Source organism: Prinia subflava, chromosome Z (assembly GCF_021018805.1).
Source record: "Prinia subflava isolate CZ2003 ecotype Zambia chromosome Z, Cam_Psub_1.2, whole genome shotgun sequence".
NCBI lineage: Eukaryota > Metazoa > Chordata > Aves > Passeriformes > Cisticolidae > Prinia > Prinia subflava.
This window is the reverse complement of record NC_086283.1, coordinates 25843199-25860914: the sequence shown is the minus strand read 5'-3', so window position 1 is coordinate 25860914 and position 17716 is coordinate 25843199. Positions and strand designations below refer to the sequence as shown.

Sequence of the window (17716 nt, the reverse complement as noted above, 5' to 3'; positions counted from 1 at the left end):
AAATGAGGCCGTGCCCGCAGCCCGATACCGCTCTCAGTCTCGGTCCCGGCCCTGGTCCCGATCTCGGTCCCGGTCGCTGACCCCACCGGGATCAGCGGTGGCGGGCGCGGTGGACGCTGGGAGTGGTAGTCCGGCGGAGGCGGCGGCACCTTTAAGGCAGAGTCTCGCGAGAGGCGGCGGTCGTTGGGTGCGCGCGGCGCTGCCAGGGCCCGGAGCCAGGATCGGGATCAGGATCAGGATGAAGGAGGACAAGGAGAACGCCAGGCCCAAGGAGCGGCGCGGCGCCTCCGCCGGGCAGGGGGTTCTGCTGGCCGCGGGGCCAGGCACGGGCCTCACCGCCGGCACGGACAGCAGAACCGGCGCCGCCGAACTTGATCGCCTGGAGAGGCCCAAGGACAAGAAGGAGACGCTCAGCAAGGTGGGGCCTGCGCGCTGCCGGGAACTGCGCCCTCCCCGGTAACGGGGGTCACCCTCTGTCACGGGCCCCTCCTCTCTCCCCCCCTGTAACGGGACCTTGCCCCGCTAAACGGGCCGCCTGCGGGGCCCTGCTGGGACGGGACGTGTCGAGGGAGGCGCGGTAATGACTCGTCCCCGGCGCTGCCGCCGCCCTGAGCGCCGGTTCTGCCGTGCCGCAGGTGGTGATCCGCCGGCTGCCGCCCAGCCTGACGAAGGAGCAGCTGGAGGAGCACCTGCAGCCTCTGCCCGAGCATGACTACTTCGAGTTCTTCGCGAACGACTCCAGGTACGGCCGTCTGCCGAGTCCGGGCGCTCCCGGGAGCCGCCGCTACCGCCAGCCGGGCCCCAGTGGCGCCGCCGCCTCGTCAGCCCAGCGCTCTCGGTTTGTGTCTCTGCAGCTTGTACCCGCATATGTTCTCGAGAGCCTACATCAACTTCAAAAACCAGGAAGACATAGTCCTCTTCAGGGATCGCTTTGACGGCTACGTTTTTGTCGATCACAAAGGCAAGTGAACGGCACTCGGTGGATGTTGCTGCTTCTCTGCTGCCTGTGCTGTATGCTGGTTGAGTTTTGGAGGGCTGGGTGTGAGCAGCCACGTCTGACTTGTTTGGGTTTGGTGCCTCAAATAACAATTCCAGCACATCTAGAAATACATACACATATAATTCCAATACTGTCCAAATCCTTTAAATGAGCTGATTTGCGGTGTAACAGCAGGCTGTGTTTGCCATACCCAGCTGGATTTGTGCAGCCATATATGTAGTGTACTTATCAGAAGATAAAGCTTTAAAGCCTGATTGTAATGCATTGCATTCTACTACATTTTGTAAGTAATTGAGATTTGTCTCAGTTGCATTAAATTAAGATATTCTTTCTTGCACAATGAACAGAGTCTGTAGGATGAGGCCATTAGGTGGTGTGCTGCCACTGAGTGGCTGAACTGACATTCATGGGCAGTCTTAAACCTAGTATGTCCTTCTTGTCAGTCTGTGAATTTGCTGGTTTTTTTAGTGTAGTGAGAGTGTTCAGGTCATGAATCGTGCTGTCTGTAAAGTGTTGTTGTGTTTGTGGGGTTTTTTTTAATTATTAAATGGGTTTCCAAATACAATACTTTTTTTACCTGTGTAAGTAGTCTCCTCTAGTATTGCATATTTCTTGTGAGACTTACTTCCCTGCTTTAGATGTGGATGATAAAATCTATTTTATATCTGTTTTGTCTTTATTTTAATGTATGTTTTTTCTCAATAGGTCAGGAATATGCTGCCATAGTTGAGTTTGCACCTTTCCAAAAAGCTGCAAAAAAGAAGAGTAAGAAAAAGGATGCCAAAACTGGAACTATTGAAGATGGTATAACAGCAAGCTAGTTTGTTTTGCATGTGTAGACTTGAAACTCTTAGAGTAATTTAAATGTATTTTTTTTACTGTGATGCTATAGTCAATACACCAGTAGGATGTTTGCTTAATTATATGTGAAGTTTATGAGCACTGCTTTGTCAGCTAGAAATCTGTTAAATATGATTGTCCCATACAAACATAATACAGCAGCTCATTTGAGAGCTGCTAATTTACTGAAAGGTGGCATATAAACAGCCCAACCTAAGTAAAGGTAACCAAGCATGGTTATATCCACAACAGAGTGGATGATGCAAATACTGTTCGTGCTACAGTATATCTTCTTTTTTGCCCTCCCTTTTTTTTCCCTTCTCTTACGTTTAGATCCAGAATATAAGAAGTTTTTGGAAAGTTACACTGCAGATGATGAAAAATTAACCTCCACTCCTGAAACTTTGTTGGAGGAAATAGAGGCAAGAAACAAAGAGCTAATAGGTATGTAAATATGTGTACTATAGTTACATTTTCCTACATCACAAAGTAACAAATACGTTTTGTGATTTGAAGCTCAATCTGGAGGAGACTGAATTCATTTGTGAATTTTTGCTTAGTAGTTGTCTAATATTTAGGCTAGGATTATTCAGTGTGTTTTGTTTTGTTCCCATGCTCTAAATTCTTCTGTAGGTCTAAGTTCTAGATGACAAAGTTCCTTCCTGCTGCAGATATTAGTTAGCCAGACCAGGCTGCGGAGTGGCTGCATTTCAGTGAGATGCAGGGGTGTTTAGTGCAGTGCTGTGATCAGTGATGTCCCATGCAGGCACAAGTTAAGAAATAGTGTGGTTGAGTAAAATGCCACCAAAAAATGACCAGGTTGCTCTTTTCAAGTACCTTCAGGGATGTCTTTAGGAATGAGAGTGTCTGGGAAAAGCCTAATGCAGACTGAAGGTTGAGATAGGTGTAATGGATATCCTGTTAGTGTCCTAAAGAAGTTTATAGAATCCTAATAGTTGCCACTGTTTGGAGATAGGTTTGGAATACTTGTTTCACTGCTCTATTGCTGTATGTGAGAGGAGACAGGCAGGGGAATGTGTAAGGCTGCTTCCCTTCATGTAGAGCTTTGTTGTAGGTATTCCAGTATTGGATAAGGCAAAATACTTACTTTTAATTTTATCTATTCTCCAGCTAAAAAGACTACTCCTTTATTGAACTTCTTGAAAAATAAACAGGTAAGACTCACCTCCAGAATTTTCTTCCTGTTTGAAAGTACAGTTTGCTTATTGTTGATACACTTCTGGCCTTCCTTTTGAAGAAGGAGCTTTTGAACCAACTTGTCAACTTTTGGTTTGTGTATTTTAAAGGACTAGAGTGTTAGAGTGGTGGTGCTTTGTGTGCAGTCTGGGCACAGCAAAACACCTCTTGTTGCACTGACAAAACAGATTCCATTTTAGTGCTTCCGTTTTTAGTGCAGTATAGCTGAGGTCCTTGTAGATGATCTTTCTTGTAGCACGTAATATTATTGTAACTTCTAGCAATGGAGAAAATCAGAGGTAGGACAGATTTAATTAAAATTTGAATGATAAAGACTGAGGCCAGTGTTGTATTTGAGTGTCTTAAGACAGTAGAAATGAAGGCTTGTGAGTAAAAAAATACTGCCTCAACACGTTCGGGTTCACAACAGCAACAGAGATGACAGGATTTTTTTTTTTTTTTTTTTAATAATAGAGGCAGCTTTGAGGTGAGTTGTTTGATGGCTTAAAGAGATGTTTCCTTGGTGTGGAGAGACAGTATTTCTCTTTGCTTTTACATACACAGAGACTGAGAGAAGAAAAAAGAGAGGAGAGAAGGAGGAGAGAATTAGAAAGGAAAAGACAAAGAGAAGAAGAAAGAAGAAAATGGAAAGAAGAGGAGAGAAGGAAAAGAAAAGAAGCAGAAAAATTGAAGAAAGTAGACAGATGCCCAGAAAAAGAAAGAGACAGATCAAAAGAAGAACCAAAGATTAAGGTCTAGAACAGTTCTTTATTATAAACTGTTACACTCCCTTTCCCCTATTATTTGTATTTCAGTCTCAAAATGTACTTTGGGTATTGTGTGAAGAATCACATGAGTTTGGTGTTAGTAAGTGACCAATTTTTTTGTAATATTCAGTAGCAGGCATTGTAAAGGTTTACATGCTGTAATGTTTCATAGTAATATTTAAAAGTTTTTGTCATGTGACTGTTGTACATGCTGTGGTAAACAGGATTGTGAATTCTCTATGGAATGGAGACTATTTTTAAGCTTTCTAAAACAACCTGGTTTAGGAGAAAAATCCTAGTCTGCTGTGTGAATAATGCTTACTCATACACTCCAGCTTTTAGAAATACTGTGATTTGCAGTAGTATTTTTTAAATGTTTACTTCTTACTGTACTGTGGTTCCTTTGATGCAATTTCGGTGTTGTGCCAGACAATATGTATTAGAGTGAGCTTTTTAGTTGAGACTTCTGTTTCCTTTGTAGCTACTTAAGAAGCCTGAAAAAGATGAAAAAGACTTGGAGAGAAAAGAAAAATCCAAGAAACTGGAAAAAGAGACTCTGAGGGAGGAAAAAATTGCGAGTAGTGCATCTGCCAAACGATCTGATGGGGAGACAAAAGAAGAGAAGGCAAAAAAGTATTCTAGTACTTGCTATAAATATATGTGTATCTATAACTTGTTTCCTGATTGTATTGAGGCTTAGGCTGCTCTGCCATGACCGTGTTTTGAAATTCGTTTCAAATGCTTTTTCTCATATAAGGCATGGGCTGTGTTCTCTGTGCCAGTGCACATCCCTACGATTATGGGAAGCTCTGTGAATAACCTGGAAATTCTTCATTAGTGGACAGATTTTAATATTTTTAGAACTCATTATAGGAACTCCACTAAGGGAGCCCATATGTAGGCGACTGCAGCAGGCTGTGAGCACTGTCCTTGCAATAAGATAATCACTATAACCATGGATAGAGAAAGGTGTTCTCCAGTTAGTAGTCCCTCTAAGTCTTGTAAAAAGTCCAAGTGGAAAATGTAATTCTCAACAGCTCCGTGATCTGTTTGAGGTTCAGTTCTGCCATGTGAGAAATGCAGATAAGACAGACACATTCAGATGTTTTTTCAAAGCCAGACGAGACTCAGCCAGTTATGCAAGTAGGAGGCTGGGGAACTCTAGTGCTCAGTGTCCTCTCTGGCTGTCATGCATGACTTGGGCTATCACAGCCTCCCAAGAGCTCCCTAGTACCTGCCAGTGTGTAGTCTTCCTATTGCACATTTACACCACTATCACATTGATCTCCCAGCTCTGTTTGATGAATCTTTTGAGCTTAATTTTCAGTTTTGTTTTCATACAGATCAGAAGATGAGTGTGTAAAGGACTACAGGGACCGAGATAGAGATTTTGACAGAGACAGAGAATATGAGAGAGCACAGAGAGAAAAACTGAGACGCCAAGAAGAGGAGCGTCGGAGGCAGAAAGAACGCTATGAGAAAGAGAAGGTTTTTAGAAGAAAAGAGGAAGAGGTGAAAAAGGAGAGAGACTTACTCAGAGAAAAGGGAAAGAAAAGTGATCTTACAGACTTTACCAGCAGCACGGACAAATCTGAGAAAGTAACCAAAGATGATAAAAAAGAGGATACAATTAAGAGGGATCGTATCAGAAACAAGGTGCTGGATTTCTTTAAATTCATGTGTTGATTCATAGGGATATGTGGTTTTTAAGATAAAAGCACTGCAAGGAAAGAAGTGTGTGGTTTCTCTGTTGAAACTTCTCCCTGTTCTGCAACAAACTCTACCATTGCTGGAAATGTCCACTAAAATTTGCTTAACAGTAGTATTTCTTGTCACTGTGTAAGAACTAATCCAAGAAAACATGGGTTAAATTGTAAGAACTGATCCCTTTTTATTTGCAGACTTATGCTATAGGCTATCTCTTTAAGGTGTTGGTAGAGTATCAGTAATCTGTCTGTATCTACTGATCTTATAGGTGCCTGAAAATGCATCTCAGAGTGGGAGTGTGATTGAACAAGTTCCTTAAAATAGGAAACTGCAACTTGCAGAATGTGACATGTCCTCTAGGCTCAAGAAATAATGTCTTGAGTGTAGTTCTTTGTACTCTACAAAATCTGTTTTTGCAGCATCACTGTGCTTGTTTTCTGTATCACTTAAGTCATTGTCAGGTACAAATGAAACTCAGCGTTTTGAAACTTTGAAGTTGGCCTCTCTTCTGAGAGTGCATGGGCTGAACTCAACAGGAGACTTGTTACAAATATAACCACAACTATGAGCAGTGTTCTTTGTGGCTTGAACAGGGATGTTGCTTTTCGATAGAGACAACCTTGATTTGGGACAGTTGAAGTTATTTTGCCACCACAGTGGAATAATAAAGCTTAGCCCGAAAAGTTTTAATTTGAGCCATTTCAAATACCATAGAAATGGTGCCATAATAACCCTGAGTGCAGGGAGCTGTGAAAGAGTCTAAATAGTTTTGATTTATTTCAGGATCGCCCAGCAATGCAGCTGTACCAGCCCGGAGCCCGAAGCCGGAGCAGATTGTGTCAGTATGAAGACAGTGCTGCAAAGCCCCCAGATCAGGGAGTGGATAAGAAACAAGAGGGTGAGACCAGTCACACGAAGGAGGAGGAGTGACTGATGCGCCAGCCTTGTGTGTTCTGACTGTCTGTGCAGCCAAAGAGCATGTACTACGCAATCCAGAAGTGCCTTCGGAGTGAAAAAGGAACGAACAAAGAAAAGGGGGCATTGTGCTGTTGGATGTTTCTGGTTAAAAAACCTCAGTTGTAGATTCAGAATTTGAAATGCGTTCTCATTGTAATATTTTCAGTTATTTGAACTTATTTCCTAACGCCTAACTGCAACAGAGAGGAGAATCTTTGTGAAATAGAAAGACTTTATGGCCTTAAGTTTGATAATAAATGAGTTATGGGCAGGAGGGGAAGAGACTTGGGTCAAAAGCCAGAGCTCTACTCTAAGGCAATTAGAGCCGGTGTTGGATGCACTTCAGCAGACCAAGCTTGGAGTTGCCTGGAGTTAACACAGGTGTTGCTGTGTTATGTGGCACTCCTGCATGAGGCAGTGAAAGCTAAAGCGTGTCAGTCTAGCACCGAGACACATGCACAGGCTGGGGTTGTTGAGGTACCAGTGGATAGGAGCCTTTTTGCACCTAAGGAGCAGAACATCTGGCAGTGCAGTGACCATGTTAGGGAGGGAGAGATGATCCTCTTGAGTGGTTCTCTGGATAAAGTAACTTAAGTTGGAGTGTATGAATAAGCTGGCTTAGTAGTTGAATATGTCTTGATAAATTCTCATGTAAAGTCTCCCTACACTGAAATGCTTATTTTTAATCAAATGTAGCTGGTTTGGGCATCCTGTTCTTTTCTAGCATCTTCCCTTCTCAAGTCTGAAACACATCTGAACTCCTGCCCTCTCGGAACTGCTTCCTCTTCCCTCATAACTTGAAGTATTGTTTTACAGCTCAGAACGAGACTTCGCCAGTAGCAGCTCCTCCCAAGCTGGGGAATTTTAGCCATAGCTGTTTTTTGTACTAAATCCAAATAAACTCTCACAAACTCTCTCGGCCGCCGCCGTCCCTCACTACCTGCGGGGCCGCCGGGCCGGCAGGGGGCGCTGCGCCTGCTCCGCCATCGCCGCTCCGCCCCCCTCTTCCGCCTCCTCGGACGCCGCCATCGCAGGGACCTCGCGCCGCTCCGCGCCATGGTGAGACATCCGCGGCCATCCGCGCCTCCCGCCGCGCCCCGAGCCCTCTCCCCGAGGCCGCCGCGCTTAGGGGACCTGGCGGGCGGACCGCGGGGGCGGCGGGGCCGCGGGGGAGCGGGAGGGAGCCGGGTGCGGCATTCCCGGCTCGCCGAGGCCTGGTGAGGTCGGGGCTGTGCCGGGGCTGTGTGAGGGACTGACCGCTGCGCTCTCTTGCAGTCGTCGCACAAGACGTTCAAGATCAAACGCTTCCTCGCCAAGAAGCAGAAGCAGAACCGGCCCATCCCGCAGTGGATTCGCATGAAAACTGGCAATAAGATCAGGTAACGAGCTGGGCCTGTGCTCTCCCAGGAGCTGTGGCCGTGCAGGCCCAGCCAAGCGGCCTAGACGGCACGAGCCGAAAGCGGGAGCTGATGGCGTTTATGCCAGCAAAAGCGCATTTTTGTGGCCATGAGGGCCATGCAGGGATGGTAGGGCAGGTGAGGCCTCTTGAGGCAGTGTGTGGCTTCTGTGCATTTTGTTCTGTAGGGGTTTTGCACCAGTGCTCTGCAAGTGTGCACACACCTTCGGTGATGGTACGTGTAAAGTGAAAACCTGAACTGTGTGTGGATGGTTTATTCCAGAGTTTGTTCCCTGGTAGCTTCTCTGTTCCTGACGCTCCCCTGCCCAATACCTGTCTTCCCTCATAGTGCCCCTTTGGGCTCCTGCATTTTCAAGGAACAGTTCCTGAGCATGGGTGCTTCGAGGTTAGGGGGATGATGTGTAAGGACTTACTGGATATATGGGAAATCAGATTGATAGTATGAGATGCTTCGTACCTGATTGTAGAATTGATTTGTGTGACACACTGGGTGCACATGGTGCATGCACAGTGCAGCATGGTTTCTTATCTCATACGCTCATTCATCTAGGCTTTTTAAGGCAACAGAATTCCCTCTTCTCTTTTCTCTCTGTGTTCTAAGCAGTGAGGAGAACAACGGCAGCACTGGCTGGCTCAGGCAGTGACCCAGCATTGCTAGGTTCTGTTCCTGTAGCTGCTCCCGACTTGTTTCTAGGCAGGATCGGTGGTGCGTGCACTCAGCTGGATTCTTGTCTTCCACATGTCAGATTACAGCTGGGCTCTGTTTCAGCTAAATTGCAGTACTTCAAAATACCTGACCATAGGGCAAAATCACAGATTTTTGTCTCCGGACACTTGAGTAGCTGGGCCACCGTTTCTGTCCAAGCTTTGTGTTAAAGCAGGCTGCAATTCCAGTGCTTCCTGCTGTGGGAGTGCTGCCATTTTCCTGCTGAGAGCAACTTTGTTAACAGTCTGTGGTTTCACCCACACCATGGTGAAAGCATTTGTTGTTAATATGGACAAGTACATGCTCACAAATTATTGTGCTTTCATGGAAGAGACTTACTCCTTGTGCTGTTCTGTTTCATGTTTAACAAGTGTATGTGCACTTTGCTAATTCACTCTGCTTTTGTCTTAGGTACAACTCCAAAAGGAGACACTGGAGGAGGACCAAACTGGGCTTGTAAGAGAGACTGTCCCGTGAGCTCTGATGAACACCGGTCTTTCTGTGTCAGATTGATAACACCCTCAAATGATTCCTTCTGTGGTGCTGGACTGCAGTCCCCAGCGTGGGGTCTTTATGAGCTGGTCTGGGATGTTGATGTTAACTGGGAAAATCTTTGTATCTGAAACACAGAGACTGTGTTCTATTAGTGTTCTTTCAGGCATCACCATGAGCATTGACAGTGCACAGGCATATTAATAAATATGGACCTGAATGACTTTTGTTTGTAGAATTATTTCATATATATGTGGTGGGTTGGTAATAATAAAATTCACGATAATGTTACTTATATTCTCACTTAATATCAGGAACCGTGGCAGCTCTTTTCAGGTAGAGTAGGCTGTGTTCCTTTTCACTGACTGTAAACCTTCAGGAGCAAAGTACCAATTTTAAAAAGAAAAGTCAAAATCGGACCTGAAGAAAAATCTCTTAAAAAATGCAGTACTGTAGGGTGCAGCACATAATGTCTGTGTACTCCCTAGAATATTAAATAATGTGAGCTTTGGGGAGTCTGGGTTGGTTTGATAAGTCAGCACCAACCACAGGTGCAGCTTCATGTAAAACATTCTCAGCAGACAGGTAGAAATTTAAGATGGGGCTCAAAGGGAGAGTTTACAGCCAGTTTAAAAAGGGGAGAGGAAAAATGGGATTAAAGCTCTCTGGTAGCTGGCACTCCAGCACCCCTGTGCTGGTGTTCTCTGCTGAGGCCTGTGAAACCAATGTACTGCAGGGAAGTGGAGGAGGAGGCTGTGACTCTGCACCCTGTCCTTTTTGTTCTCAGTGCTGAGCTGGGGTGGCTGCTCTGGTCAGCAGGAAATCTCTGTTGCTGTGAGCCTGTTCTCAGCTGCAGTAAAGCCCATCCTAGCACTGAGGGCTGCCAAGGGAACTGTTCATTCCTGGGTTCAGCCTCATGGTGTTGGTCTGTTCCTGAGAGGCAGCTTCCTCAGGAAGCTTCAGGCTGCCATACCTTCTGTGTTGCTGCTTTTTGCGTTGAAGGTAAACAGATTTATGTCCTTCATACTGCAACTCAGAGCAAATAACACTGGGCACAGCATGTGCCAAATAGGTAAATGCTACGAAATACACATCTCAGAGGTCATGAGGCCTCTCCTTCCTAAGGTGTGCTGCAGGGTTCTGTCAGTCAGGGTGAGCTGGGAGTTGGGATTTTTACCACCTTCTTACCCTGTCTGGTAAGAGTGGGCTCTAGTTCATCATCGGGGAAGCAGTAAGTCACTGCAACAGGAAAGCAGCAAACAGCACGGCCTGAGATGTTCCGACAGAGGCTTGCGTGCTGCAGCCACTTTGACCCCAGTGATTTTTAAACCTCTTCTGCACTCTTTTTGGAGTGAGTGTTCAGGAAGTAACAGCACTGCCAAGGATTAGAGTTTGGCCTTGGCACCCAGCAAACCTCCTCCAGCCTCTCCACATCCCTGCTGGCAGGAAAAGCTGCTCATGGAGTTTCTCTGTAATTGTGTCTATGGGGATTTGGCTGAGGAGGAAAACTAATTTTTTGGACTCGAGAATGGAAAGAGACAGTTTTTTCCATGGCATTTGTGGGAAAACTTTTCCTGAGCAATAGACTGAGCAATTTATTACTATTTAGTAGAAAGTCTCCCTATTACTATCATGACTAATATTTTTGTTAGATGGAAGTAGCTTCTACTAAGGAACTGTTTTGGAAAATATCCCCTTGTATTATTTTTCCTGCTTGACATAATCTGATTTTCAAACTGGACATTAAGGGATAACGCAAAGTAAAATTAGTACAAATTAAACTTGGGTTAAACTCGATCTTCTGCAGAACCTTAACCGAACAAATATCTTCGAGTTTGAATGTTTTCTGTTGTCTGCAGCAGCTCTCTTTGTCCTTTCCTCCCTGTGAGAGGGGATCAGGAACCTCTGCAGAACTGGGCTAACACATGATAACTGAGACATCAACAGAAGCTTTAAAGAAAAAACATTTGGATATTCTAGTCCATTGATTTTGGTGGATGTGTTTTGTTTTCTGAGTGAAATGCAAAGTCAGAGCTGATTGTATACTTGAGGAATATTTTTTTAAAACATGTCTCTATATCCAAATCAACTGCCTTTCCATAGGTATGAAAATGAACTGAGCGAGACAAAGGGGTAGGTCACTGGAAGAAAATTTTTTATTTTGTCCAGTGGAAAGGGACCCAGCCAGGGCAGGGGATGGCATGGCAAGGATGTTGTAACACATCTAGAGAAGCAGAATTCTGGTCTTGCTCTTTCTGAAGTCCCTGCCTAATTAGTCTCAGCACAGATTACAGGGTCTAACCCATGACCAAAAGGTGGAGGGAGAAGCTGTCTTTAGAGGGTTTTGGTTATCTCTCAAGGAAGGCAAGTACTGAAAATCATTTTGTTGTATTTAGGTGCAGCATTTATCAGCAAAATTTTACTTTCAAATGGAACATTCAAGTCCATGTTTCCGGGTGGAGCATGACTAAGCCACAGGTACTATTGCCAAGGAAATGGCTCCTTCAAGGATATTCTCATTAATTCCACTGTTTACTCTATGCCTTACTCAGAGGAGGATGTAAGAACCATTCTGTGTGCCTTCCCTGACAGCTGCAAAAGGGTGTCAGAAGACTAAGAGGTCAAAAAATATTTTTCAGTCCTGTGTGTCCTACCAAGAGCACCTTGGTTACCAGAACTTGACCCAGTGCTGTTCATGGAGTTTGTGCTGGCTTGAGCAGACTTGAGAGAAGCCAGCCTGCTCTCCCATGGCATGGATGTGGCCACAGCAGTTCCAGAACGAGCTGTACTGCCAACATCTTCAATCTATGGGAGCTAAGGTATTACAAAACTGTTGTAGATCAGGTATGAAATCTAGTTTCTAGTGTGTTGTGTATGTATCTGCTGCTGACCTCAGGGATTAAGATGTCCAGACACATCTGTATGTCCACCCAGGCACTTGGACTGGGCATTATCCAGTCCCCGGATCCCTATTCACTCATGTGAAGGCTGCTCTTTCACACTTCATTACTGCAGACTGGGTTATTTTTGTGTCCAAGCAGCATTTCAAAACACAGTCGGAATATAACAGGAGTTTGCTCAGGATCTGTGAAACCCCCCAGCTCTAGTTCCCCAGAGGAAGTTACCTGTGTGTCTTTGTGTGTCTTCCTTCATCAAGATGCAAATGCACCTGTGTAGCCAGGCCAGATCCCCTTGAGTTCCTCAGTCACCCCTACAGGCCCCCTGAAAGGCAGCTGGAAAGAAACCACAACTGCCCTTCTAAAGGAGTTGTCCCTGCAAGGGCTGCCCTGGGGAACAGAAACTCCCCGGTTCCTGTCTGAGAAGCACTTCTCAAACAGGACTGCTATTTAAGGGCGTAGGAATAGCCTCATGCTGATGAGAAAGAGGAAGGGGCTGTTGTTTTTCTGAAGATATTTTGAAGCAGTCCTGGCCTTTGAGAATGTAAAAAGCAAGCTGAAATCATCAGAGCAGAGCTCCATTTGGTGAACAAAATACAAACAGGCGAGCAGAGGCTTTGCCCTTTTAATGCAGTGACTGAGACATACATGCACTGTTACGCTGCTGCAGCAATGTTCATCAGTTTCATTTTTGAGCATGCCCTCAGCAGCAATAAAGATAATTTCACAGCCTTCACATACCTTTTCCACAGTTTCTGAGAATGAATCATCTCTCTAGAGCTGTTTCTGAACCCTAACCCCCACAGGAGCCACTACATGCTGCCCCCCCTTGTGTCCTTCCTGCCTCCTTTGCTCTGGCCCCCATTCCTAATGAGACTGAGAATTTCAGGCTTCCTGGGATGGGGATCTCAAAGAAAGAACTGCCACTGTGAGTTGTTCTGCACTTTGAAAGGCTTCTCTTGGCCTGGACTCTTCTCAGAAACAGGTTCCTTAGCTCTTACTCTACCGAGAAACAGCTTTATAATCAGCTGTCATAAACAAACGTCAACCCAGAGAAGTGCATATGGCAGAGATCAGGGGATCTCACAGGGAGCTGGAAAGTGCAGCACGGGATCCACACATGGTGGGTCAGCATCCTGCAGTGGGCACGCAGGGTGTTGGAGCAGCTCCCCACAGCAGAGCTGACATGTGAGCCCCGGCCATGGTGATCTGCTGGGATGCAACAAGGAGTCCCATCCACAGGATCACAGGGCAAAACCCCCTCTGCAGACAGGCAGTTTTTTAGAAGGGCTGTCCCAAGGTAAATATCCAGTGGCCATGGTGCTACACACACACGCCACAACAGCCCCAAAAGACCACAAGACCCAGGGTGGCCATGGTGCCATGGCTTAACCCTCACTTGGCCAGGATTTTTAGCACTTAAGTTCCCAGCTCCTGCAGGCTTTCCCGGCTGCTATCCATCATGGGTTTAGCAGTGAGTGTATCCAGGAGAGCTTCAGCGCTCACGGAGGAAAGCAAATGCCTGTCTAACAAAGCCTCGGAGGGTTGACAGGCTCCAGGCGGGCTGGGCTGTCCCCTCGGCCTGGGAGTCCACAGAGTCCTGCCCTGCCCCAGCCTCTCTGGATGACTTACAGTTGTTGTTGGTGTTGTGAGAGTGCAGCTGGACCAAGTCCTCCTCCAAGGCCCCTGCCAGCTCCTTTAGGTCCCTGGGGGTGTCTGCTGGCAGGTACTGCCAAGCCTTGCGCCCACTGTGGTCCCTGCAGGTGGTGTCTGCCCCGTAAGCTCCCACCAGCACCTTGATGAGCACTTCGTGTCCCTGCAAGGCAGCCAGGTGCAAAGGGGTGAGCCCACCACTGGCTGTTGGGATGTTCATGTTGACAGGATAGCCTTTCTTCTGGGCATGGGAGATGACCTCGATGAAGCTCTCATGGCAGCCATGCTTGGCAAGCCAGTGGAGAGCAGTGAAGCCTGTCACAAAGTCTCTTCTGGTCAGCAGGCTGGGATCCAGGTCCAGCAGCTTGATGATGCTGTCTGCATCACCCTGGGCCACTGTCAGCAGCCAAGCGTGCTCCAGAGGATCAAGGACAAGGGGCAGCAGATCAGGGCTCTGCTCAGGCTTCTGCTCTTGGTGCAGCCCTGCAGGAAGACTGCTGCTGCTGGATGTCTTCTGAGCAGTGGCGAACCGTAGGGTGCTGCCAGGGCTGTTGGTCTGCAGGAGGATTTCCTTCAGCTCCTTCCTCCGGGTACTGCTGGGGCTAACAGAGAGCCTGCCTGAAGTCCTACCCCAGCTCCCCAGGCTGTGCCTGCCCCAGTTGATGCTTTTGTTGGTGTCCATCTTCTGCAGTGTATGGAAACCCTCCCTGCTCCCCAGGGTGGCTGGCCAGAGATGAGAGCTGCGGGCCAGGCTGCCGGCTCGGGGCTGGGCGGCATCTAGGAAGGAGAACCTCCGGGAGATGCCGGCTACCTTCTGCTCTGCCTCGCTCTTCTCCCTCTCCTGCCGGGCCATGGCGGTGCCTCTCGCAGTGCTGTCCCCAGCAGGGCACAGCTCACACTCTCCAGCGCTCACCCCGCGCTTCCCCTCCCGGCGTTGGGCGAAGGAGGAACCGATCCCGCGCGGCGGAGGGCATGGCGGAGCCGCAGCACTGCCGGGCGGCGCGGTGACCTTTGGTCCCGCTGTGTCCATGGCTGCCGCCGGGGCTGGGCATGGCCTCAACATGGCTGGCTCTGCCCCCCCGGCCACACTCGCCTGCACAGAAGGAGTGCGGCCAGGCGTGGAATATAGGAGGGTGCGGGAATACAGGGAAAGCCTAGGAATACAGGGAGGGTGCGGTAACAGAGGGAGCATCCAGAACTGCTGGACTGGACGGAGGCACGGGGGTCCTGGGCAGCTCAGTGCTGACGCTACAGCAGAAATTGATGAACTGTATTCTCCTACCTGCATAGTCTCGTTTAGCACTGCTGGCTCAGCATTAGCACCTGAAGTAGCCAAAACCTTAGGCCGTAAGAGCTGACCAAACAAAGCTTTTGATAAAATAATGCTGCTAACAAAGTACTCTCGGAATTCAGCAGGTATGAGCAGAATGGAGATGATAAGAAGCAAGGAGACAATCATGGGTGAATAAAGTAACATCAGAAGGCAGCCAGCCCAGCTCCAGAGAAACCCATCAAGAAATCAAGATACCATCAACCAGAATTTAGTGATTGATTTGGATTGGGTGATGGATGTCAGGGGTATAACTGAGCGGTGTGAATTGGGGTAGGGGCTCCTCCCTGGAAGCATCACCTTGAGCTATAACTGAAGAACTCTCGGGGTTGATGTTCCCCGAGATTCCCCTCGCGGCGGCCGTTCCCCGAGGTGGTGAAATCTTCCCCCAGGGTTGCTGTTCCCTGGGTATTCTCCTGGGGTTGCTGTTCCCCAAGATAATAAGGTTTTCTGTCTTCTCTTTGCCCTGAGCGTTTCACACCGAAGGCAGAGACGACACTGTGAGTCCAGCAGCTCAAGTTATCAAGGTTGTTTATTTCATATTATCTAACAGTTCTTGTTCGGCTTTGCAAGGCATCCCCAGCAAAGCAAGACACGCCGTTGGACTGGCGCTGGGCTGCCGCTGGACTGGGGCGGATCAGAGAGCCCCGTACCTTATGTACCGCACTCCCGACCCAACCACAGTCCAGGACGTATTTATTGTTTACAGAACATTACCAATACTAACTTGCTACGCTAACATGTCAGTTCTATTCTAAACCAATCTCTAAAGTCCAAATCAGCAAAAGATGGGGGATGAGAACAAGAACAAGGAAACTAGGGGCCACTCCCCAATTCCTCCATCTTGTCCTCTCAGCCCCGTATACTATGAATCCTAATCTCTATATTTATACTCTATAACAAACTACTATCTACTTCAAAATTCTTAGGATCTGTGATTCTTCCTTCATGTGAGCATTCACTTCCATGGATAGAAGCCAGAATCAGAGTCCTTCTGGGCTCTGTGGGAGGCTGGCTGACCCCCTTGTACAGATCCCAGACTCCCCTGTACAGCCCCCTTACTCTCCAGGGCTGTCAGAGGGATCCCCTGGACTCCAACAGAACTGACAAAAGACTCATTGGAAACATTCACTTGAACCCAGCATTCTTAGCAGAGTCCCAGGGTCAGACCTTGTTACATTGTCTGGTGTGTGTAAATCCATGACACTGCTCCAGGACCTCCTCTGACCCCAGCAGCACCCCAAGATTGTCTTACTGAATCAATTGCCTTACAGCCCTCCTGAAATAGCCCCCCACAGCGGCTGCAATGCCTCTCCTTGATGCTGTGCTCAGGAAGGCCCAGGTTACTGGCCCAAGAGGCCATGTTCCCAGTGGCTTGGGGGGGTCTCTGTGATGTAAGGGAGACCTAGTCTTGGACACTGTTTGGGTCTTTACCACCCAATGTTTCATCCCATGGGGAATTTGGCCTTCCTCTTTTGCCGTGATTCCCTTTGTAGCACAGTCCATGTCTGGCGTTGCTGACAGCTGCAGCCACCACTAGTCTGTACTCCAATTTTGTTAGAAATCAGGACTAATTCTTCTGCCCCCAAAGCTCCCACTCCTCTTTCTCTCCAGAAGTTTCTTATCCATGACTGCTCTGACACTCATGGCTGAACTGTCACCAGGTGGTTTTGCAGCTGGTCAGGCAGCTAAAAACCACACCAACCCCTTGAACCTTTTTTCTTTGCCTTCCCTAAGCTTTAGCTGTGCTCTGACTTGCCCCGAGCTGGTCGTCAGCCCTTGAGGGCCTTTGCCTTTTTCCAACCACTTGGACCAGTTTTTCTGGGATGTGCGAGGAATTGGCGTAATCTCAAACCCCAATAACTGGTGGTGAAAGCATAATTGTCCCCTTGCTCCCTTTCTGGAGCTGCCTGGTTTTGTCACTAGGTTTTGGTGGCTTCTGTGGGCTCAGGGAGGCAGAGAACTTGAACCACACAGCCACGAGATCCTGGTGAACACTTGAAAACACTTGGGTGGCATCTGGGGAAAACAAGGAGGGAAATAACAGCTGCGTTTGGGGAATGAAGACACTAATGATGCAAAGCAAGCCTCCCATTTAGAGCCACTATGGTCATGCCTTTATTGGGGACTGGTGAGCTCTGACCATGATGAAACCAGGGTGATGGTGACAACCTTGGGGACTTTACTCGGGAGTCCTGGGTTGGGAAAGTTACTTGGGGAAGGACTGAGCTTCCTCTCTCTCAGCCTTGTTTGGTGCTTGGGCTGCCATCGAATGAAGGGAAACCCAAGCCGCACCAGCTACACCCTCGAAGCTGCAGCTGTGTCCATGATAGGCCGGGAGTTTAGGCTGCACCGCCGGGACGAGCGGCACCGGGAAAGGAGCTGCGGTGCCACAAGGAGGGAATTCGGCACAGCCGCTCTCAGCCGGGTGCCTGGGCGGGCCTGAACCGTCCAGCGGACCTGCGACAGGGCAAGTGCGACATTCCGCTTGAAACAGCACCTCATCTGCTGGGGATCTGAACGGACCCAAACCGCGAACCCCGGCCCAGCCTCGGGGCTGCACGGCTCCCTCCCATCCGGTCCGTGGTGCCCAAGAGGCCGCAGGGCATCGGGACGGGTACCCCTGCCTCTTCCCGAGGATTCGGCGCAGGGAACCCTTCCCCGCGCTGCGAGCGGGCACGGGCTGGGGTGTCCCGGAGGCAGCCGGGCAGCCCGCGGCGGCGGGGACCCGCTGGGCCGGGGCTGGTGACCCG

At 48.1% G+C, this 17716-nt stretch overlaps 3 protein-coding genes and 1 non-coding gene across 4 annotated transcripts; 3 read left to right on the top strand and 1 right to left on the bottom strand.

Annotated features, from left to right (window-relative positions):
• The first annotated feature begins 220 nt into the window (after nucleotides 1–220).
• UPF3B (UPF3B regulator of nonsense mediated mRNA decay) lies at nucleotides 221–7383 on the top strand. The gene is made up of 10 exons (XM_063422192.1): nucleotides 221–418; nucleotides 636–742; nucleotides 855–961; nucleotides 1706–1804; nucleotides 2174–2284; nucleotides 2972–3015; nucleotides 3602–3790; nucleotides 4286–4437; nucleotides 5148–5460; nucleotides 6295–7383. Exons 1-10 carry the CDS (start codon nucleotides 239–241, stop codon nucleotides 6439–6441), a joined length of 1449 nt encoding a protein of 482 aa, XP_063278262.1. The 5' UTR covers nucleotides 221–238; the 3' UTR covers nucleotides 6442–7383.
• RPL39 (ribosomal protein L39) lies at nucleotides 7374–9307 on the top strand. The gene is made up of 3 exons (XM_063422194.1): nucleotides 7374–7527; nucleotides 7744–7847; nucleotides 9003–9307. The coding sequence occupies exons 1-3, from the start codon at nucleotides 7525–7527 to the stop codon at nucleotides 9049–9051; spliced, it is 156 nt and encodes a 51-aa protein (XP_063278264.1). The 5' UTR covers nucleotides 7374–7524; the 3' UTR covers nucleotides 9052–9307.
• On the top strand, nucleotides 8760–8889 carry LOC134564836 (small nucleolar RNA SNORA69). Its single transcript, XR_010083673.1, has one exon. It is a non-coding gene; the product is annotated as a small nucleolar RNA SNORA69 (small nucleolar RNA).
• Nucleotides 9308–11281: 1974 nt separating the features above from the next.
• SOWAHD (sosondowah ankyrin repeat domain family member D) lies at nucleotides 11282–14669 on the bottom strand. Its single transcript, XM_063422210.1, has one exon. The coding sequence runs from the start codon at nucleotides 14661–14663 to the stop codon at nucleotides 13476–13478; it is 1188 nt and encodes a 395-aa protein (XP_063278280.1). The 5' UTR covers nucleotides 14664–14669; the 3' UTR covers nucleotides 11282–13475.
• Nucleotides 14670–17716: the final 3047 nt, after the last annotated feature.

Bases quoted from the DNA above. Each gene is read 5' to 3' on its own strand.
- UPF3B (XM_063422192.1), top strand. From the start codon at position 239: ATGAAGGAGGACAAGGAGAACGCCAGGCCCAAGGAGCGGCGCGGCGCC. The intron at 419-635 runs GTGGGGCCTGCG...GCCGTGCCGCAG, and splicing joins AGAAGGAGACGCTCAGCAAG to GTGGTGATCCGCCGGCTGCC. The intron at 4,438-5,147 runs GTATTCTAGTAC...GTTTTCATACAG, and splicing joins AAAGAAGAGAAGGCAAAAAA to ATCAGAAGATGAGTGTGTAA.
- RPL39 (XM_063422194.1), top strand. The intron at 7,848-9,002 runs GTAACGAGCTGG...CTTTTGTCTTAG, and splicing joins AAAACTGGCAATAAGATCAG to GTACAACTCCAAAAGGAGAC.
- SOWAHD (XM_063422210.1), bottom strand. From the start codon at position 14,663: ATGGACACAGCGGGACCAAAGGTCACCGCGCCGCCCGGCAGTGCTGCG.